The sequence below is a fragment of the Hevea brasiliensis genome, chromosome 3, assembly GCF_030052815.1.
Source record: "Hevea brasiliensis isolate MT/VB/25A 57/8 chromosome 3, ASM3005281v1, whole genome shotgun sequence".
Classification (NCBI taxonomy): Eukaryota; Viridiplantae; Streptophyta; class Magnoliopsida; order Malpighiales; family Euphorbiaceae; genus Hevea; species Hevea brasiliensis.
In genome coordinates, this window is record NC_079495.1 from 18315700 (window position 1) to 18340173 (window position 24474).

The window sequence follows — 24474 nt, forward strand, 5'->3', positions numbered from 1 at the left end:
CACTTTTGCATGACTTCAAATCCTGCATTTTCTCTTTCTGCCGAAATCTGCATAAGGGAGTGCATAGCTTATGCACTTCTGCATGACCACAAATTCTGGAAACCCAAAACCTGTCGAGACCTGCATAAGGGAGTGCATAGCTTATGCACTTCTGTATGACCACACTTTCTGGAAATCCAAAACCTGCCGAGACTTGCATAAGGGAGCGCATAGCTCATGCACTTCCGCATGACCATACTTTCTGGAAATCAAAAACTTGCCGAGACTTGCATAAGGAGAGTGCACGGCTTATGCACTTTTGCATGACCACAATTCCTACACTTCCATTTTTAGCCGAAACTTGCATAAGTCAGCGCATAAGCTATGCACTCTTGCATAATCAATTTTTCACACCCTTTATCACCCACCGAAACCTGCATAAGAGAGTGCATAACTTATGCACACTCATTCTCCCCTTATGCAGTTTTACACAAGTCCTGTGTAAATCAAAAGTTTTTTCGGCATCCACTTTCCCACCTCTACTTCCCGTCTTTTCTGCTCACGCCTGTCCCTCTACGTCCATTTATTCTGGCATTACTCTTCCCCTTCTTCTCCACTCCTCTTTTCGCCTCCCCCTTTACCCTAACGCCCCTCAGTCTCTTTTACTTTCTCCATCACCTCTTCCATTTCCATCGTTGACAACCCCATGGACTCACCTCCTCATTCTCCTCAAACCTCCCCTCTCCAAGTCTCGCCCTTGGCAATGCGGCCTCCTAACCCTGATTCCCCTCCACAAGAAACCCCTCCACCACCTCCCACAGCCACTTATAAGAGAAAAATCAGGTCGAAATCCACCCGACCCATGGCTTCTGCACCTCCTCTTGCAAAACGCAAAGACCCACCCACCACTCCATTATCAGAGCCTCCACCCAAAAACCCCAAAACTTCAACCTCCACACGACATGAGGCTGGCGTTTCTACCTCTACCCCACAGGCCAAATCACCCTCTTCCAGCAAAAAGCAAACATCAGCAGCAACACAGGTATCAAAACTACCTTGGCCCCTTCCTGATGCAGCTCACAAGGCAACCTTTAAGAGACTTAAGGACAGGAAAGTGCAACCCACTAGGTACATTTCTGCAGAGGCCCTCCAATCAGTTGGTTTATTTGATAATGTTGTTGCCTACCTTGATGGTTTGGGTTGGATGGAATTTGTGCATAAGCAAGAAATAGTTTATCCAGCTCTAGTTTTGGAATTTATTTCCTCATTCTCTGCTACCCTGAAATTGCATGAGATAGATTACAAGCCAACTATGAAATTTAGATGTTTGGGGCAAAATAGAGAGCTATCATTAGACCAATTTCATAGCATTTTTGGGTTTGCAATTGATGGACTATTTAGGGTACCATATACAGGGGTAGAGGTAGCAAACAAAGGTGTTTGGAATGCTGCTCAGTTTTGGAGGATTATCACAAACCAACCTCAGACTTTTTCTGCTGGCAGATCCAAGACCTCTCAAATACTAGACCCTGCACTTAGATTTATCCATAGGCTTATTGCTAGCACTATCTTGGGCAGAGGGACTAGTTCTGGTGCTGTTGGAAAATCTGAATTGTTCATGCTATGGTGTGCTTTTCACAAAGTCAAAGTTTCTCCTGGTTACTTCTTTTGTGAGCATGTGTTACATATTGCCACCAAATCCATAGGTGACATAGTCATGGGTGGGCTCATAACTGTTATAGCCAAGCATTTTGGTTTTAATCCGGAAGAGCATCCACTACCAGCACTTTCAGACACTCTATATTTTGATGCCACACACCTATCCAAAACTGGATTCAGTTTGCCACCTTCTGACACTGCACAACCAGCAGCAGACACAGAACCCACTGCACAACCAGAGGCACAATCTGTCCCACCAGTCCAACAGCATTCTACTGAACCTACACCACCCCCTCAGTCTGCACAGGACATCCCAGCAGATTCTGCACAGCCTACACCTTCTGCAGCTGGACCCTCTTCATCCACAGCACCTCCTCCCTTCAACACTAAAGCCTTATTCACCTATCTTGAAAGGCTTAGTGATGATATATATTTTGTGGATAGAAAGCTTGAATCTGGTCTTGATACCCTCAAGGATCGTCATGATCAACTCTTTGATTTTGTCATGGAAACCAGAGATAAGCAGAAAGAATTAAAAGAGATGATGAAGCAGCTCATGGTTTTTCTAGGAATGCCACCTCCTCCAGAACCATCACTTCGACAGCAACCAGCTCCAACCAGTCCTTTAGCAGCATCTTTGGACAAGGGCAAAATAATAGAATTAGATTAGTTTCTATTTTGCTTTTGTTCAAACTTGTAGGAGTTTTTCTTTTTAGATATGTTGAAACAATTTTAGTTTGCTTTGAATTCTGTTTTTCTTGAAGTTCTATTGGATGGCTATTACATTAGTTTTTCATTAATTTTCATTGCCTTTACTGCCCTTTTGTGCATACTTGTCCATACACTGTGTATATTTGCATGCTTCTACTGGTGTTTGCACATTTTTTTTCTTGCTAATCATCATGTAGCAGCTTTTGAATATACTGCACAGGCTGTGAATTCCCTTATTTAAATGTTTTGCATAGCCTGTGCAGTCCTTTATGCCACTCATGCAGAACTGCACAGGCTGTAATCCCCTTATACAAATGTTCTGCATAGCCTGTGCAGTCCTTATTGCCACTCATGCAGAACCGCACAGCTTATGTACCCTCCTTATGCACCTGCTCTGTACAACATTTTATTATGCATAACCTGTGCAGCTTCTTATGCATCACCATTAATCCTTGAATTCTCATTTGCTCTATACCAGGTAACTTTTTCTTTTTGCTCTTAAATTTCACAATTCCTGGTAATTACTATTTGCTTTGAGTTTTGATAATGCACTGCTTGAGACATTGAGGACAATGTCCAATTTTGAGTTTGGGGGTGTGCATTTTGATTTTTGCTACATTTTTCACATTTTGAGTATAGGAACATCTCACCCCATTCCATTTACATACACTGTAAATATTTTACATATACATCCATACATACATATACATAACACATTTACACACACATTATACATCACTTAGAAATTGTACACATTGCACACAAATAGATTTCCTCCATTTAGTTAATGCATTGCTCATTTTTAGGAATCATGCATCATGCATTAAAATCTTTTGCCAAATCCCTTAAGTATTGAAAAGTTGCCTATGAGAGTGATTTGACTTACCTTTAGTTGGGTTTGTGGATTGAAAGTTTCCTAAAGGTGCAAGGTTTTGAAGTGTTTATCCCTTGCCTATATCTTCTTAGCCAAAAAGCCACCCAACTAGTCCTTAAGAGATTGGAGTGTTTAGAGGGAGTTATTGGATATAAGGTAGTCAAATGATGTCTCACCAATCCTAAAACAAATTTTCTAAACCTTTCAAGGCGAAATACCAGCTTGTACTTGAAAAGAGAGATGATTAGGCATTCTTTGATTTAAACCTTCTCATTTTAAACCTTTGGCCCTTTTCCTAATTAAAATTGACCCTTGCAAACCCCTTTGAGCCTTTTTATTCCTAATTTTTCTTGAAACCCTTATTGCTACCTAGCCAAGGAACCAAACACTCCAACCCTTTTCATGAGAATAATTATTTATAATATTAGGTACATAAAAAATAAAAAAAATAAATAAATAAAAAGAGAAAAAGAAAAAAAATATATACAATAAAAGGGACGAGAAATGCTTGTCATCTTGTAAAAGTGCTAGTATATGTGCTTCTCATTATTGTCATTCAAATTGAAAGAAATCCACCCAAAGTATTAAAAGAAATGAGTTTGGGGGTGGCAATTTTAGGGACAATCATCAAAAGAAAATACAAAATACAAGTTTAAAGTATCAAAATGTCCCTCCATTTTTATGTGTTTTGTAAAATATGCTAGCACTTGACAATTCTCATTGCGTATTTCTCCCCTCTATATATATAAAAAAAAAGAGAGAAAAAGAAAAAAAATATAATAAAATAAGAAGTGTACCTTATGTTGTCAAGATTGAAAATATTCTCATGCTTTGAATCCTTTTTACCCATTTTTCTTCTTAGCCTCATTTTTGAACCCCATGGCCCCATTACATCCCTAAAAAGACCTTTGATCTCTTAATAGTACTTGCTACATTAGTGGAGATAGGAGTAGGGAATTTGCCTATGGGATTGGAAAATTATCTATTCATTCATTTAATTCCATCATTCTATATAGAGACACTTTGGTTATTGATTGTCCTATAATTCCTTTTGAGCATGACTCTCTCTTTTGATTGGTTGGTTTGGGAATTTTGATTGATAATTGACTTAATGGCTAAGCGGTGAAAGCTTGGATAAGCATTAGATTCTTTGCATTTTGAAGGATGGGTATATGGATTGCTGGTATGGCTAAAGGTGTGTTAAGTTACTTTAATAGGTGATTTTCATAGCTCTTTGGATAAGGCACCCCTAAAAAAAATTGCATCACATTTTAAAGTTTGCTTGAGGACAAGCAAAAGCTTGAGTTTGGGGGTATTTGATGCATACATTTTGCATAATAATTTAGGTTTAATTTCATAGCCATTTTATTTGATTATTAGTCACTTTTAGCTAATTTCATTAGTTATTTAGTTAGTTTTTCATAGTTATTAATTTTGGATTAATTTGTGATTTTTACTTTGTTTTGTAGGAAAAATGGTGTTTTTGAAGGACTAAAAAGAAATTTTGCCATTGAGGAGTAATTTCTACAGTCAAAGATGTCAAAAACAAGTTTCAAAGTTGAAATATGCATTGGCTAAATTGCGCATAACTTGCCGCATAAGTTATGCAGATCTGCATAAGGAGAAGAAACACTGTTCCAATACCTACCGAATTGTGCATAAGGAGAGTGCATAGCTTATGTAGATTCACGCCTACCTTATGCAATCTCACGGAATTGTGCATAACTTATGCGCTTGGTCATGCAGTTTCACATAAGAGAGCCAGAAACCAGCTGAAAACTGCATAAGGGACTGCATAACTTATGCAGTCCACTTATGCAGTCCCACAAAGACTTCATTAATGAGCTGGCAGAAGATTCCCTCAGAAAATCACACCTCAAACACACCATTTTAGGGCTCCATGTTAGAAAAAGTTATAAATAGCCCCTTATCCCATTTTAGAAAGGAGAGAAAAAAAAGAGAGGAAGAAAAGGGAAGGGAGCAGGCAGCAGCTGAAGAGTCACAATCATCTCCCACACCATTTCCAACCAGGTTTGGAGATTTCTTTCTTTTCTTACATTTTTCCTACCTTTCTAGTATTGGGTTTCTTGTTTCTTAGCTTGGATTAAAACTTTATTTCCATATAAACTCAGAATATCTTGTAAATATTATGGATAGTGAGTAGTTTTACTTTGATTCTGGAGTAAGGGATGTAATATTTGAGATATTTTGTGGACTTTGATTGGGTAATCCATATTTTTTGGTCTTAATGAGTTTTATTCATTTCTTGTGTGCTCAATGACATGCTTAGTGTAGGATCCCATTAAGTGATGTTCTTAATCCATAGTTGAGGCACCGAAAGGAGAAAACCTTGTGATAGATAATCAAGAAATTGGACTTAATTAACTTAAATCTAGAAATAGACTAAGAATTAAGAGGATTCACAGATTAATTAAAGAACTTAATGGGTCTTAATTAACTCTAACTCCACGAAAGTAGGATTAGATTGATTAAGGCACTCTTTGTCCCACTCGAAAGGGTATTCAAAGGATTTAAGAATTAATCTCCTTAAAACTCGTAAGTTCCACAAGATTGGATAACCAATTTAAAATCCCAAAATAGCTTGAATATGAAATCCCGAACTCCGGAATCGCCTTTTTATCATTGTCAATTTCTAATTGAATTTAATTACTTGCCATTTTAAATATTGCCATATTTGAATTTGCTTATTTTAATTTGATGCAAATTTAGTTAAATAATTACATAGTTGAATAGATTATTAATTTTGCACATATAGATTTCATACTCCAATACCCATCAATTTATTGCTTTAATTTCAAAAATAGTTCAATTTAGTCAACTTTTTATATAAAAAATTCAATCATTAACACAACTCCTCGTGGGAACGATATCTTTTCTATATTACTTGTACGACCCGTGCACTTGCGGTTGGGCCACATCAGTTAAGAAGGAACCAATCGACAGAGACGTTCAAGAGGGCTTTGACATTACACTTACAGATGCGATCTTCTTCTTTTTATTTCACGATTAACGTAAAGTTTCATTAATGGTGAGTTCTGAGCACTTTTGTGCTAGTCTTATTCAATATCTCATTAAGTTTTCATGTATTTGATTCTTAAATTATTCTTAGTTTGAAGCTTATTTGTTTAATTTTTCCTTCCTTGTTTTTCTCTCAAAGATGCTCTATGATAGTTGTACCATGAAAGTCCACGGCTGATATGTGTACTATATATAGCACCAACTTGTGGTCCATGTAGGACTTTGAAGCCAATTCTTAGCAAGGTATGTTATTTCCAACTTTCTGGGCAACATCTACATCTCACTGCCATCATATTTTGGCCTTGCTACTATGATATGCTGAACATGACTTTGGTTATCGTGCCATTCCATCTGTAAAATATATTATGTGGAGTTATTTGGGTTGTAAAATAGCTAGAAGTTGGAACATGTTATCTTGCTCAATTAAAATTTTACAGCCGTAGACTTGTAAGCTGTGAAGATGACAAACCTTCAAAACCTAGAAGTGGTAGATGGCAATATAAATGCTGAAACCATTTTGCATATTTAACAAATCATATTGTTGTGATGCTGATCAAATAATATGGAATCTTATTGTATTACTTGCCAAGACTTTTAGAATGCCATAGTCAATTCATTTCTTCTCCTTCCAATCCTTGGGTTTAACTTTTCTTCTCTTCTAATATCCATTTAAAAAGCTCACGTTGATGGAGTAAGGGGCAGAGTCTTAGGAGCTAAGAGATTTATTGAATCCAAGAAATCTTCCTTTGGGGCTATGCTCTCTTCTACATCTTTTTTTTGCAATTTTCCTTTCTCCCATGTTCAAATTTTTATTTCTTGCCATTGCAAATATATAAGCTGCAGGTAAGTCAAATAATGTCAAAATATTCTCATTTTAGTTTTTTATGATTAACATATTATCTGTCAAGTAATTGGATCAAGACATTTAAATGTCAAGTTGGATCATTGATTTAGATGAGCAATAACTATATAACTGACTGAAATTTCGACACAAGAATGGCCACAGCATTTAAATGTCACAAAATTTAATTGTAGATTTAAACCATCATATTTGACTCTAGCAATGACAAAGATGGCAAAAAAGAGCTGAAGATTGTCCTTCAATGATGACCCAACTAATAAAGAACCTTTAGTTCTGACTCAATAAGTCACAGTCTACATCTGTTAGAGAGTAGAAAGAAGCAAATAAACTTGGTTTTGGCATAGATGGCACATATTGTGAGCCACTAATGAACTTCAATGATGCTAACTCTACCATAATCAACACCTCAACCTTCCAATATGATTGAATTCCATGTAGTTATTAACTTACCCCTTTAGTTTTCGGTCGGCATACTGCTCCATTCAGAAGAGGGGAAAAATGGGATAAATTTTGACAACTATCTCTGAACTTATCTAGTTGTAATATTACAGTCCCTCAACTTAAAAATATAACATAAAACCCCATCAACTTTCAAATTTGGCACAGTAAAATCTCTCTAACTTTCAATTACCAGTTTTTCAGTTAGACGCTGACCTGGACAGTTCCAGCATAGAGCTTAGTCAATGTTTCTCTTTTCTTTCTCAAGCTATGTGTAAATTGAATCCTTTTTCTCTCTATGGACAGAATAATTTTTCTTGCGTAAAGAGAATAATTTTATACTTTGCATAAGAGAGGAGAGAGAAATGTTGACTAAGTGCCATGCAAAAGTTATTCACATCAGTTTCTAACTGAAAAATCAGTAATTGAAAGTCAGAGGGATTTTACTGTGTAAAATTTGAAAGTTTAAGGAGTTTTATGTTACATTTTAAAGTTAAAGGACTATAGTGTTACAACTATATAAGTTCAGGGACAATTGTTAAAATTTATTCGGGAAAAATGCCATGGGAACATTAAAAAGTTAACCATCAGGTGCAAAATAGTTGGAAGCACATAGAGGCTGTGCACTTCTATCAGAGAAATATGAGAACGATTGCACACTTTTCTTGGTAAAGGTGATTAAAAGCTTAATATCAAATTATTAATAGCCTAAAAATAAGTGGAGTTGAACTCAATGTTGGTAATGTAGAATAGGAAGATGATATTCCTAAAACAATTTAGGAATTATATTTCATTTAAAATTAGGAAATTTAGGAGTTCTATTATTTAGGAATTTTATTCTTACTAGGTCTATTATTTAAGAATTTTATTATTTCCTAGTTTATTTTAGTTTAATTTAGTATTGCTAATTAGGATTGAATTAGGGTTCTAAAATCCTAATGTGATTGGGATTCCTAATTCTACAAATAAGACTAAGGGTTTCTATTATTATTAGACAAGCTTTGTTGTGACAATTTTAAAGAGATCAATAATATATTGAGAATTAGTTTTCTCTTTAAGGATTGGGCCTTGATTTCTCCTTCTTCTTGGTTCTTTCCCTTTGTTCTACATCAATTTGAGTATCAGAGTTTAATTCAATCTAAATTTCCATAAGCTTTCACAAACTTTCAGACCTTCCACTATGCCCTCAAAATTTTCCTCTACTCTGTGCAAAATTTTCTGCCTTGTTTACTATTAAAAAAAACAAAAAATAAAAAGTTTTGAGAAACAGCTTAACCCATCACACCTCACCATACACCACCATCCAGCCATCAAACCCAAGCATTGCCACCGCCAATCCACTGGTGATATCCAACGACCCTTCCACAGCCTTTCCGATCGCTTGCAACTCTCAGAAAAGAAGATCTGATCGGGTTAGATCTTGACCCGAATCTAGACTTGCAAGTTTTCTAGATTTATCTGGCATCTGACCCTCTTCAGCCCTTCTCCAGTCATGGATCTGCTCATCTTTGTTGTTGGAACTGTTATTCGACTTCCCAGCTATAAAAATCCATTGGGTTAGGTCAAGGAATCTGTTGGATTCTTTTTTTTTTTTTCCAATGAAAATGACTCCTAAATTGCTGAAATTTTAGTTTTCTTCAATGAGGTATGCTTCCTTAATTTGAAATCATAATGTGTACTGAAAGATTAAAAAATGATATTGATGATTCTAAGGTACAAGATGAGTTATGGAATGCCATTCAAGGAAAACAAGATGAAATTGATGATTATTATGAACAACTTGATAAATTGTGTTATTTGATTGATTGTATGGAGGCCTTAACTATGCTCCTGGTAGTTTATTTGATGAGTACTGAGATATTCAACTAATATTACAATATAGGGAGAAAGCACTTGAAGAATGTAAAAATGGGTATCATGATCAACATGCCCATCAACAAGTTAAGCGTAAAGAACTTGAAGAATTTGAAGCATGGAAAGAAGTGCACCTATTCCAATTGAGAGAATAGTTGGATACAGTAAAAAGTTTTAAAAATATCAAGTCAAAAAGTCTTGAACAAGCAAGCCAACAACAGGAGAAGCTTGAATTTGAAAAGCAATTTGAGGTTGAAGATGAAATTGAAAATAAGCAACCTAAAGAACCTAAGATCAAAGAATCTAAAGATTTGAATATTGAACATACACCTATTGAAGACCCTATTCCAGAGTAAGAAGTTGATGAAAATGCAAAAGCAAAGCTTGAGGAGAATAAATTGCAGAACAAAGAAGATCACTTTGTGGAAACTTCAGTGGAGATTGAAGAAAATCAAATTATTCCTATTGATTTGAAGTGCCTTTCAACTGTTAATCCATTTGATTTTATTTGTCAAGATCCTTTTAGAGATGCAATGAAAAGCATGAAGTGCTTGATTTTAAGCTTCTTGCTAACATACAAGAATAAAGAGTTGATTGTTCTCCTAATGTAGTTTCTGATTGTCGCACTTCAAGACTCGAGGATGCATTTTTTCTAAACAGGGAAGAATAATGCAAAATAGGAAGAAGATATTCCTGATACAATTTAGGAATTATATTCCATGTAAAATTAGGAAATTTAAAAGTTTTATTATTTAGGAATTTTATTTTTATTAGGTCTATTATTTAGGAATTTTATTATTTTTTAGTTTATTTTGATTTAATTTAGTATTTCTAATTAAGAGTAAATTAGGGTTCTAAAATTCTAATGTGACTGAGATTTCTAATTTTATAAATAAGACTTGGGGCTTCTATTGTTATTGGACAATATTTGTTATGACAAATTTTATGAGATCAACAATATCTTGAGAATTAGTTCTCTTTTCAAGGATTGGTCCTTGATTTCTCCTTCTTCTTGATTTCTCCTTCTTCTTGATTTCTCCTTCTTCTTGGTTCGTTATAACACCCCTAAGTTGTAGGATGCCTAGAACCACACTTCAATGTGAGTGAGGAGACATAAAATAATGAAATACTAGAAAAGAAAGTACAAGAAAAACAAAGGAAAAATGATAGCATAGAAATGTGATCAAGTTAAGCGAGTGGAAACCTAGCGATGGGGAACGGAAAACATTTTAGAATATAAATAGACCCTTATTGAAGAATAAATATCATTAGAAAGATCAAAGAAAAATTAAATAATTAGTACAAAGAAAAGTGAGAAATCGAAAACAGACAAAAAAAAATCGGAATGCAACATTATGGTCATTTAACACCCTGAATTGTCTTTTGACCTAAATGTCCATTAAAAATAAATAATATTACACTTAAAAAATGAAATGAAAAATTAATTTGGTGGTACCTAAAGAAAATAGCTAAAATCATGGGTTAAATGTGGAATAAGTGGGAAGTTAGCTTAAAATATGATTTAATTTTGCTAGTGGACCACTAAGAACATTAAAATGGTTAAATATATTCATTAGTGGGCAGATTCTTCCCACTCAAAAGGGTCATCTTCTTCATTCCATAACCCATGCCGAATTGAAGAGGAAAAGAAATCCTCCATAGCCATTTTTCATGCAAGCTTTCTTATCTCCCCATTTTCAACTCCAATCCCTTAAGTAGCTTTATGAAAAATGGTCTACACATCACAAGGAAGATATTGATACCAATTTTGAGAAGTTTGGTGAAGGTTTAGCAAGTTACAATTAAAGGTAAGTTTGCATTTTTTAGAATTTCTTTGTTAAAGTTTATGTTCATGTTATGGGTGTTGGTTTGGTGAAGGAAAATTTTGAGTTTGAAGGGTTATTGTTGTTTTCATTTTGGACAGTCATGAGTCACGTTTTTGATGAGATACTATGCATATAATTGATGAGAAATAATGTTGATCATGGTAAATTAATATCCTAATGAATTGTTTCACATATATATGGTGATTTTGGCACTTGGATGAGAATTGATGGATTGTAGGGCAATGTGGTGTTGAAGGACAATTTCGGCAGCTTGGGAACCCTTGCATAATTGTATGTATTGATGGAAGTATTGGCAGAATTGTGGCATTAAGGAATGAAGGATATGTGTATGAAATTATTGTGTAAAGTGTATGTGAGAATTAGTGGTGTTTAGGTGTGTATGTAATGGTATTGAGATATTGTAAATGTGAATTATATTTGGTGTGTTGAGGGTAATGGTAATCTGCCCAAAATAATGTTAATGTAAAGTAGATTATACTGTGGTTAATGTACCAAAACAGATTGGTAGGGAAGTGAACCAAATTGCAAGGTATATGTGTGTTTGAAGTGGGGTGTGAAATGCATATTGAGGGCAGTGTACATTTTAGCCCATAACCTTAAATGTGTAACCTCAATTGGTATGAGACCAATTTGAGGTGAAACTAGGCACAAAATGTGCCAACTTTCATTGAGAAACCATACCAAAATTCTGCTTGCAAGGTGACCTAAAAAAATGACCAATTCGGATTAGGTGCAATTAGGACCTGAAAAATGACCAATTGGGCAGCAGTGAGTGTTTAGGCCATAACTCACTCAAACCAGGTCCAATTGACCTGAAATTTTAACCAAGAATAGTTAAGACCCATACCTACAAGTCTTATGAAGACACCAAAGCCCAGAAATGACCATAAGCAAGTCAAACAACTTGCACAAGTTCGGGTCCAAAAACTGGCCGAACCAGAGTTGACCAAATTGACCTAAAATTGACCTAAAATGGTACCATTTGACCAGCAATAGTATAATGACCATAACTCGGTATACTTAACTCGGATTGACCTAAAATTTTGCAGTCCATAAGACCTAGATCTACAAGTTTGTAGTTTAAAACCGAGGAAATAGATTGTCGGTTAGGTCAAACAATTTGAATTAAAATGCACTAAGCAAAGAAATGACTTTGGTAAAACATACCAAACCTAAAACCCTATCGAATGTGACATATTAATGACACTAAAACCTAATTTACCTAGAACGCATCGAGGGTCGGTATATTAGGTGATTTATCATATACTTGCTTTCAGTGTATTATTTATCGTACTTTATCGTTAGAGGCAAATTAATTTAGCACTGAAACACTTCTAATTGTGTTTTAACAAGGACTAAAAGGGAAAGAAGAGTCAAGACCAGGAGACAAATATCAGAGGTTTGTGCACAACAACTGTTTCTTTTGAATTATTTTCAATTGAAATAAATATTGACTATTTGTATATTATTGTTTTAAATTGTGTAAATGAGTTTGATGGACACTTATTGATTTAGAAATATTGTGAATGATTTGATGAAAAATTGTTTGAATGACATTGATGGATACTTATTGATTAAAAGCATTGTAAATGGTTTGAAATTGTGGGAAAGTTAGTTTAGTGTGATTTGTGAAAATCGAAGTTAATTATGAATTGTGTTGCCATTTTGTGAATGAAATTATGACTTTGGAAATTTATTGGATTCTCACGAATCATTTGAATAAAATGTTTGGAATTGATTTTGTGTTCACACTTAGCATGTGATCGTATCATTCCTTCTCCAATTATGGGGTTGTGATCGTTTATTTTCCTTCTCCATTTATGGAGTCGTGATCGTTTATTTTCCTTGAGGTGATCGGATGAGTACTCATTATATAGCTAGCTCCCTTCCTCATTGATTTCGATTAGTGAGGTTGTGATTGCTTCATTGATCGGAAAATTGTGTCATGGCTTAAGTTGTGAATGAATTGGCAACCGTATTCTTAAATTATTCGACTAAATTGCGTTATTATGTATTGTGAGATTGTGAAATTGATTTAAACTCTTGTTGACATATTCATTGAATTCAACCATGATCGACTTATTGAAAATTATTGTGATATTGACAAATGGAGTTTAAATTCTTGTTGACATTTATTGTCTTGAATTTAACTATGATTTTAAGTATCCACTATTTACATGACTTATGAATTGTGATTTGAAATTGTATTTGGTAAATGTTGAGACATTGTCTCGTGATAACTTTGCATATACATCCAATGAGGATTTCTGGTATAATGAGTATACCAATATTTTGCATTTGAATGTATGACATGTACATTTTGTTTTTGGTTTTTGTAAATTCAAATTGTACCTTGAAGTTGTAAAATAATTATGAGTTTTGACTTGTAAAAGCTGTATTATATTTCCTTATCTCAGACTTTGAAAAATTTCTATGGAATTGAGTTGATAAATTGTTGTGTTGAGAAATGTATTGGAGTTGAGATTGGAAAATTATTGAAGTGTTTTTTTTATCCAAAATACGATGGCACTCTGCCAAAATTTTTACAGAAATTCCAAATAAACCAAATGAGTTAGTTATTTCACTTCAGTTCACCAAAGTCATTAACACCTGTAAATAGTGCTCACCACTACAAAAGAAGTAAGAAAAGTTTTTAAAATCCCTTGTAGTGTATTTAATGGGTTATCAGTAGACGGAGTTGGTAATTCATTAGGTATACTACGGGATCATGTTATGCCTTACAGAGGGGTAGGGTGTGACAGGTACACCTTGTGTGCAGTTCTTCAAGAATAAGGAGATGCTCAGGTTGGCTTGATTGTTTTATTTGCATACCTCTTTCATTATCCGTATGCCTTTTAGATCGGTTTTCCTTCTGTTCTTCCTTCCATTTGTTCATATACATTTAGCTTACATGGTTTATTATTTCTGGCTGCTTTAAAATGTTCCCTGTTGATGATGCAGAACTGTATCAGGAGTCAAAATGAAGAAAGAGTGCAAAGAATTTATTGAAGCAAATAAATGAGAGGGTATTCTAAGCAATGAATTTGCAGTCACCAGTGTTTTTTTCCTGACAAAGGGTTATAGCCAAATAATGCATTATAATTCTCACAATGATACTTCTTATTGTTAAACACTGCATTGTAGATTAGACATGCAGACCTCCCAAAGCAATTTTAAATTTAAATTCCATTCTCGTATTTCCTTCAACCTTGTACATATGGTAGTGTTTCAGCTTCGCCTATGTAATTTCTTATAGGTCACATAGTGACTCTTTAGGATATATGTAACGATGGAATCTGCAGGCATTTTCAACCACCCCCTTGTCTCTCTGGAACTATATATAGAGAGAGAGATAGAGTAGATAGAGTACATGGACAACATAATCATATGAACATATTAATTTCAGTTAGAGCTGATCAAAATCAAGCATGATTTTGTGAGAATTTAATTGAATTTTCTCACAAATGATTTATTCTAAAGAAAGCCAAATCTCCTATGTGGAGAATTCTCATGGCGTAGAAAATTAATCGCTTATGCTTAAAGTGCTATGAAAAGCACCGCTTATAATGATGAAGGTTGATCCCATACATTGTCTCAAGGATTCCCTCGTAGCTTAGGATGCATTGTGATATATAGTTGCAAAATTTAAGACTTGTTTGGTTTAGCCATTGTAATTAGCTGTTGGTTTAGGAATCCAATGTTAGTGGTAGCAACCACTAAACATATAAAACTGGTAATTGACATACACCAGCACCTCAATAGCTCAATGAAACAGGCACACAGAAAAAAACCAAATTAATTAATAATTGACTTGCACCAACACCAACGGCATTTACTATAGCCATCAAAGGATTAGATTTTCTTAATTTTTTTATGAGCAAGAAATTTCATTAAAGAAAAAGAGAGATACAAAAGATGAGGAGAGCTGCAACCTAGCCCATGCCAACAGGCATTCCCCACAAGACCTGACCTACAGCAGTAACCTCCTCGCCCCAATAAGAACTGAAAGAGACTAAAGTCATATCAGATCAACAAAGGCACAGCAAAATCCAAGCAATTCTAAAACAAAGCTGTGAAGACAAGCGGGAGTCACCCTGGCTAGCTAAATAATCGGCAGCCAAATTTGCTTCACTTAGAAAAGACACACATGTATAAACCTCTGTGATCATGGAGGAACACCCCCAATGGAACAGGGACCAGGTTTCCCTCATGAAGAGCCATCGATGTTCCGTTTCACACAATCAGTTGGAGCAGACCAAAAGGAAAGTGGATGAGGACTTCCAAACTGAGAGTCTATGAAAAGACCCATAGGCTAAAGTCTTCCACTCTACAAAGGGACATAAAACAAATCTCAACAAAAAAAAAAAATTAATATACCACTATCTTAGAATCCAAGTCCAAACTTTTCAAGAACAGGGGTAGTGTAGGTATTATTTGTTATCTTTGTTTTCCTTGATGGCAAAAGGTAAGCCTCCAAGAGACGAAGCGACATAGAAACCCAGCACATCTTCCTCTCCCAACGAGAGCCCAGCACCTATGCATACTATTGACATAAAAGAAAACTTACCATTGTGCCTGTTAGAAGAAAGAATACAAGTAATGAAGGAAAGGATTGTGTATTTATCTATGTCTTATTTACAGAGATATTACATCTATTTATACATGAGAATATGAGCTAATTTAGACAAGAATAATAATTGCTGTAATTATGCTATACAAATCTCCTATAATCATGCTAATTGCTGTAATTATGCTAACAACCCCCCTCAAACTCAAGGTGGTAGCACAGGTGCCAACTTGAGTTTGCTTAAGAGATCCTGAAAGCAAGCGGGAGGATGTGTTTTGGTGAATATATCAGCAGTTTGGCTGACAGAGGAAACAGGAATCAAACATATGGTGCCATGAGCAACATGATGATGTACAAAATGACAATAAATTTCGATGTGTTTGGTACACTCATGAAATACATCATTATGAGAAATCTGTATGGCACTTCTATTATCGCAATGAAGCATTGTGGTAGAAGAATGAGTGACACCCAAATCAGTTAATAACCACCGTAACCAAAGTAATTCAGATGTAGCATCAGTAAGAGCACGATATTCAGATTCTGTGCTAGAATGTGCAACAACAGTTTGCTTTTTGCTACGCCAAGAGATAAGAGAATTACCCAAGAAGAAACAATAACTAGTTGTAGAGCGACGATCTGTCAGATCACTAACCCAATCAGCATCAGAGTAGCCAGATAATACTAGGGAGGAGGTAGCGAAAAAGTGCAAACCATGAAAAAGTGTGCCTTTGATATAATGAAGGATTCGAAGTACTACAGAGAAATGAGTTAAGCGAGGAGCAGACATAAACTGGCTGACCAGATGAACAGCATATGAAATATCAGGTCGAGTAACTGTGAGATAAACAAGACTCCCGATAAGCTGTCAATATAAAGTAGGATCATCAAGAGGAGTGCCATCAAGAGGTGTAAGTTTGCAATTGAGCTCTAATGGAGTTGATACTATTTTGCTATCAGTGATGCCTGCTCGAGAAAGTAAGTCGGATGCATACTTGGCTTGAGATAGATAATAGCCATCAGAATTTTGAGAAACTTCAAGACCCAAAAAATAGCTGAGAGAACCCAGGTCTTTCATTTCAAAATGCTGATTGAGATAATGTTGTAACTCTAAAATACCAGATGAATCATCTCCTGTTATTATCATATCATCAACATAAAGCAATAGAAGAATAATACCACTGTCAGTTCAGCGAGTGAATAATGCAGAATCATGTGGACTAGAGAGAAAACCAAGTTGAGCAAGAGTGGAACTAAATTTGGCAAACTAGGCCCTAGGAGCTTGTTTTAATCCATATAAGGCTCACCAAAGTTTGCAAACCTTATGAGGAGAATGATAACCAGGAGGAGGATGCATATAAACCTCTTCTGTTAAATCACCATGAAGAAAAGCATTTTTGACATCCATCTGGAAAAGTTTCCATTTACGAACTACAACAATAGCTAAGAGACTGCGAATAGATGTTAATCGGGCCACTAGAGCAAAAGTTTCTTCATAGTCGATACCATACTCTTGAGTGTACCCTTTGGCTACTAAGCGAGCTTTGTAGCGTTCAATAGTTCCATCAGAATAGGTCTTGATTTTGTAAATCCATTTGCAACCAATAGGGGTCTTGTTTGGTGGAAGATCAACTAAATCCCAAGTATGAGTTTTCTCTAAAGCCTGAAGTTCGTCAGTCATAGCTTGCTGCCAAAGAGGGTCAGTACTTGCCTCACGATAAGAATGAGGCTCATGAAGGGTTGCAATAGTAGAGTAACAGTGAAAATTAGAAAGATAATGAGGAGTTTCTCTTACACGGGTAGAACGACGAAGAGTAGTGCTAGGAGGAGATGCAGGCGCAGGTACTGGATTAACAACTGGTGCAGATTCAATAGGGGTAGGTGTAGTTGGGCTAATATTGAGCACATCACAATCACCTGGATCAGGACTTGGAAACAGCTCTTTGGAGGAGTCAGTGAAAAATAGAGAGTCAGTATTGACAGAGTGATGAAATTTGGAAAGAGAAGAGAACATAGTATTGTCCCAAAAGGTAACATGACGAGAGATGCGTAACTTATTAGAAACAGGATCCCAACAACGATACCATTTGTGTTCAATGCCATAACCAAGAAAACAACATAGACGAGCACGGGGTTCTAATTTGGTATGTTCATGAGGTTGTAAAAGAATAAAAGAAACATATCCAAAAGGTTTAAGGATGGAATAATCAGGAGGTTATCCAAATAACTTTTTAAAAGGAGATAAATTATGAAGAACCAAGGTAGGAAGACGGTTAATAATATAAACAGCATGAAGAGCTACTTCTCCCTAAAATTTTTCTGGACATGAGGCAAAAAGAAGAAGAGTACGTACAGAATCAAGAATATGGCGATGCTTGCATTCGGCTCGCCCATTCTATTGAGAGGTCTGAGGACAAGAACGTTGAACAACGGTGCCTTGTTGACTAAGAAACTAAAGTAAAGAAGAATCTCGATATTCCATGGCATTGTCTATTCGGAGAATTTTAATGTCACAAGAGAACTAAGTTTTAATCATTTTTGCAAATGTGATGTAAATTTGTGATAACTCATATCGATATTTCAAAAAATATATCCAAGTAAACCGAGAATAATCATCAATAAATATCACAAAATAACGAAAACCATTTATTGAAAAAATAGGAGAAGGACCCCAAATGTCAGAATGAATTAAACCAAAAGGAGTGTCTGAAGTAGTATTATTATGAGAAAAAGATAATGCATGTTGTTTTGCAAGCTGACAATTTAAATAATTAAATGACTCAAACTTAATAGATCCTAATAATCCACGAGAAATTAAAGGTCAAATTTTACTGGCAGAAGCATGACCAAGACGAAGATGCCATTGGTGAATGGAGGAATTAGGGATTGTAGCTGCAGACACAAATCTCTGAGGAAGATGTAAAGATGCAAGCTCAAATAATCGACCCACTCTGCGATCCTCCCCAAGAATCTGTCCCGTTTGTGGATCCTGTACCTGGACACTATAGGGAGAAAAAATAACATTTAGTCCTTTTTCGCACAACTGACTAACAGAAATAAGATTAAGTGCCAAATTAGGGATATAATAAGTGTCAAGGAGATGAAGATTTGAGGTAGACACATGACCAGTATGCGTGATGTTCATTTTAGTACCATTTGCAGTATGGATTGGTGGTAAGGAAGATACAGGTTTTGTAGAAGACAAGAATTTAAGATTAGTGGTCATATGATTACAAGATGCAGAGTCAAAAAGCTAATAAGAATTACCCGGAGTGGCAGAGATGGCAGCAGGAGAATTAGAAGAGATAACCTGTTTGAATAGTACCTCAAGATCACTCATGGTGATGGCAGTAGAACCCTCAGTAGCAGCAACAGTAGTGACAGAGGAAGATCCAGGCTTTGAGACATTCTTGAATTTAGAATGCCCTCCTTTTGGTCTTGGAGGGCATGTGGGACAATTTTCAAGAATATGACCGTAACCATGACAATATCTGCATTCTATAGTAGGACAATGTGCAAAAGCAAGACCAATTTGATTACAATTCTTACAAGTTGATTGCCAGATTTCTGATGTGAGGATCGAGTAGTTGCAAGAGCAGTTTCAAATTGAGGAGTTTTATCCAAACTGAGACGAGTCTCTTCAAAAATAATCTCTTGAATAGCAGTATCTAATGATGGGAGTGGATTTCGATGTAGCAGGGATGCTCGAATGGCCTCATATTCTGATCGAAAAGCCATTAGAACTTGAATGAGATGAAGATGATCTTCATTGATTTTGGCCTGAGATATTTGATTCCAAATGGGTTGGACCTGGGCAAGAAAATCATTCACAGATTGACCTGCTTCTTGTTTCAGATTATGAAGAGTAGTCCACAACTGATAATAGTGGGCAAGTCCAGTGATCTGATATCGATTAGCCAAAAAATCCCAGATTTCTTTTGCAGAGTCATAATTAGCAAATTGGATGTGGATGGACGAGACAGAGGTATTGCGAAACTAGGTGATGATTTGATGATTTTTACTATCCCAATCCTCAAGACGGTCAGCAAATTTTGCATCAGTTTCATCGTTCTCTCTTGTCGGCGTAGTGATATCTCCGGTAACAATACGCCAAAGCTTGCGACCTATCGAAAAACTTTTCATTCCTTGAACCTAAAGATTATAGTTGGAACAAGTCAGAACTGTTGCAATAGGTTTTGAAATATCAGATTTCTCCATTGATAACAAGATGAGGAAAAAAAAATGGTATAATAACAGGAATGAAAGAATGAACCAGAACAAGTTGTAGAGAGAGAAGAGAGACCCAGAAACTAGAAATAAAAGTTTTACGGCTCTGATACCATGTTAGAAGAAAGAATACAAGTAATGAAGAAAAGGATTGTGTAGTTATCTATGTCTTATTTACAGAGATATTACATCTATTTATACATGAGAATATGAGCTAATTTAGACAAGAATAATAATTACTGTAATTATGCTACACAAATCTCCTATAATCATGCTAATTGCTGTAATTATGCTAACAGTGCCAAGGTGGAGAACCTTTACTTTGTCTTCTTTTTTCTAATTAATGTTAAATTTTAATGTCAAGATTGATTGAAGAAACCAATGAAAAATAAACTACTGACTAGAATCTAATTACTGAGTAGAAACTACATACAATGCATGTAGTGACGAAGGTAAGAATTCCTTTGAGGGGGTCCAATTAAAATATGTAATTTATAAAAATAACATACATGAAATAGACATAAGTTGATAAGAGAATTTCTAATAAGAAGTTAATAAGATATTATAAGTAAATTACAATGGTTATCATTTATTTTTTATTAATTGAAATCTAATTAATCATAATAACTTCTTTATCAATACTTACAAATATATATTTTTCAATGTAATTCATCAAACAATCATGTAATAATTCATCTCCTATCCTATTGTGAAGTGAATTTTCATGTAACTAATAAGATTAATGATCAATTTTACTTTGACAATTCAATTTTATAATTAACAACATAAAAATATAAATCTAATATCAATTTTATTTTGTATATTAAAATATAAATCTAAGGAATATATGGTTAATCTCCTATCACACGCTTTGGTGCACAAGTATAGACTTTATTTAAAAAAAAAAAAGATTTTGTTTTCATAATTATACTTTTGTTTGATTATAATTATGACGTATGTTGTACTTTTTCTCCTGATTTAAAAAAATATGATTAAGGATGCAATTATAATGATAAGCAGTTAAGAACCTTATCCCCTTAAAAGGATAAGAACTTTTTTTTTCTCCTTATAGATAATTGGAGACAAAATAAATAAAAAATAAAATAACCTATGATTATCGCTAGGCCAGAAAATGGACTGTTTAGTCCACTAACCATACATTAGTAGTGTAAAATAATAAGTATTAGCTTATCAAAGTCTAGGATAAAAAAAAAAAAAAAAGTGATACTTACATCTTAATTTAGTAAAATTACAAATATACCCCTAAAAAATCTAGAAATTCCAGGGGGGCCCAATGTGTCAGGGGGTTAGAAAGTTTAAGTAGTAATATGTAAATTTCAGGGACTAAAGAGGATATTTTATAATTATTTTCTATTTATGTAATTTTGGGGTGTGACGGCTCAAGCATAGTGATGTTTCCTCCTGTCACACCTCATTGTGTTCCTAATGCTCTTTAGGGGGGAGTGACTAGTTGGCTACCATGGAGCGATCAGTATAGCTAGCCACTGGCATGGTGAGTACTTGTCCCGCTACTCCTTGTAGGTTCCCCCCCTGCCTATAAGTGATGTATGGACAACCAACTTAATTGTATCGATTGTGACTAATGAATGAAAGAAGTAGCTTGTTCTTGATATACTGGTGCCTTGTTCTTTATTATGCTTGAGATGCTTGTTCAAATGTGATGCTTGTGATATTTTTCCCGATTGGCTTGCCAAGCCATGCTAATATATTCATCGTATTGAACAGATTCTCTTGGCTGACTTGTCTTGAAAGAGTTCAAGCCAAGTGCCGCATGGTCCCAAGTGAGGGCTAAAACCTAGGCCCGTGACAGTTGGTATCAGAGCAACCACTGATCCATGAATGATGGAGAACATGAAGGAATTTACTGTGCAAGTATTACCACCCTAGAGAAAAGGGATCGAAGTGATTTCACTAAAGGCAATGGATGTTTCGTTGATTGTCACGCCAAGCGCTCTAAAAATGAGTAGACAGGGTGACTGAGTTCCTCCCATTGATTGTCACGCCAAGCGCTCTGAGAGGAGTAGGCAGGGTGACTGAGTTACACATTGGTTGAGAATGCGGGGTGCTACACGCTCCTTTAGTTGCATCTTTTGGAGAGAGGGTAATGATCCCAAGTGGGATGCTGCACACTCCATCAGCTGCATCTTTTGGAGAGAGGGTAATGACCCTATGACAATTTTGAGGGGGCTGGCTAAATAAAGCTTGAGTCAGTCCGCCTCGCTCTTTGAGCAATGAGAAAATTGAATATCATTGGCTGTAATAGCCTAGCTATATCGGGTGAGGGTGAGCCAATAGAGCTTGAGGCCTCCCAAAATCCCATGCTTACATGAAATATTTTCTGGCTATGTTAGCCATGCTTTCCAAGGGTGAGGGTGAGCCAATAGAGCTTGAGGCCATCTAAAATCCTATTTCTTTTGCAGGAAAGGATTAATTGAGCGACTTGGAGAACATATGCAAGAGCTTAAAACAGTGGCCTATCATGTAAAAAAAGGTACTGTGGAAAATTTAAAGTCTATTACCACTCCTCACAATTCTCTTGTAGGGACTGTGGTCGAGATTAGCAATGAGGTCGAGGAGACCGAGAACACAATTTTGAGGTGAACTGCTGGTAAGCACTACCAGTAATCCTAATGTGAGGAAATTTCGAAACCAAAGGCTTTAGTGGTACTCGCAATGCGAGAAAGGTTAAAAAAAGATAGTGCCAATGTATTTAGCTAAAGGAGGGCAAACTGTGGTGGCATGATAAAGTGGAAGGAATAATAGTAGAACTGGATGCACCATCCTTACCTTATGCAGGTAGCACATAACACACAATGCGGGTTAAATGAGATACAACAGATAGATCCAATCCAGGAATATGTGAGGACCTTTGTGACTCTCATGCTAAGATAGCAAGGGTATGGTAAAGTAGATGTGAAACTTTGGCAAAGAATGAGTTAATGAGATGTAAGTGAAGGAGCTAAATAAGAGCTCGATCATGATAGAAAAGTTGAGACAACTACCCGAGGAAATGGGGCAAGGCTTTGAGTGGGGGAGTAATCCAAAAACAACTCCATTCTTAGAGAAATAAAGGGAGACAAGCTAACCAACTGGGGAAGAGAACACTATTGTGCAAGATTGTAGAATAATCAATACTAGAGATCAAACAACTTAACAGTAGCTGAGCTTAGAATATCAAAAGTGTTTCTCTTTGTGTTGGAGTACATTGCGTCTTATAATGTTCCTACAAAGGTGTTTAAATGCCTTAAAAGGCCATCCAAGAAGAGGAGAAAGGTCCCCAAAGAGAGAACAAAGGAAGAAGATAGTGCTCCATTGATGGTAGATACCATATGCTCTGTAGAGCCTTAGAGAAGCAAAAAAAGCTGAAACTAACTACCGAACAAAGGAGACCGACCTTGTGCAATGCTTACAAGTTATACTACCATCTGCGAAAGGAAAGTGATATTGATTCTCTCCAATTCGGGGAAGGTGTTAAGCAAGCTTAAAGAAACTAATGTGTGTGGGAAGATTGAACCCAAAACCACATGTGTAACATGGTATAAGTATCTTTAAACTTCTTACTATACCTTTTTAACTAACAAATACTTTGGCTACTTGTTGCACTATAGCAAACCAGGTGTTCCGGAAGACGCAAGTCAACTTCCTAAGCTATGCATCCCAACAGAGTAGAGATCACACCACATCCTACTTCCTAAAGGAGTGGGATCAAAATGGAGAGAAGGTAAGGGCCCAATTAGAATAAGCAACAAATCAGATGAAGGATTGGGCAAATGAAAACCAACAGCCACAAGAATTGCAAGCTGAAGATCAAATGACGATGATACGACTACCAGACCAACTACACCTCCTTCGCAATCAAAATAAGAGACTAATTCACAAGGATAAGAAGCCAATGTCACTGATTATCGGGGTCGGCCAGCTAACTTGCAGAGCAGAGTTATCAAAATGGATGAAGATTCAATCAGTTTGCCATGCTACTAGTACAAAGCAACACCATGCAGAAGAGATGGATCCTAGCCGTGATAAACAGGCCAGATTAGCTTTCATTCACACAGCACTAGTCAACCAAGCTGTAGAAAAAATCCTACCAGAGCAAGCTGTCAAAAGCAACCAGCGTCAGGCATACAAGGAGTACCTCATCAAATTAGAAATAGACATCCAACCAAAAAGGCAGTACAGTGGAGAGTTCTTGCAAGTGCAATCCTAGTTATAAATACGCACTGCACTCTTTTTCCTTCACCAGGATTTTTTCCCACTGGGTTTTACTTGGTCAAGGTTTTTTAATGAGGCAGTATCCCATTGCGTATCTTACAACCACATGCACAGAAGATTGAAGAGTTGCCATAAGCTTAGTCGACGAGGACGTCGACCATTCAAGTGGGGGAGAATGTTAGGG

The 24474-nt window shown here is 35.9% G+C and overlaps 1 protein-coding gene across 1 annotated transcript; it reads left to right on the plus strand.

Annotated features, from left to right (window-relative positions):
• Positions 1 to 685: 685 nt before the first annotated feature.
• Positions 686 to 23426, plus strand: LOC131178334 (proline-rich receptor-like protein kinase PERK10). The gene is made up of 3 exons (XM_058143293.1): positions 686 to 1107; positions 1819 to 2005; positions 23310 to 23426. Exons 1-3 carry the CDS (start codon positions 686 to 688, stop codon positions 23424 to 23426), a joined length of 726 nt encoding a protein of 241 aa, XP_057999276.1.
• The last annotated feature ends 1048 nt before the right edge of the window (positions 23427 to 24474 follow it).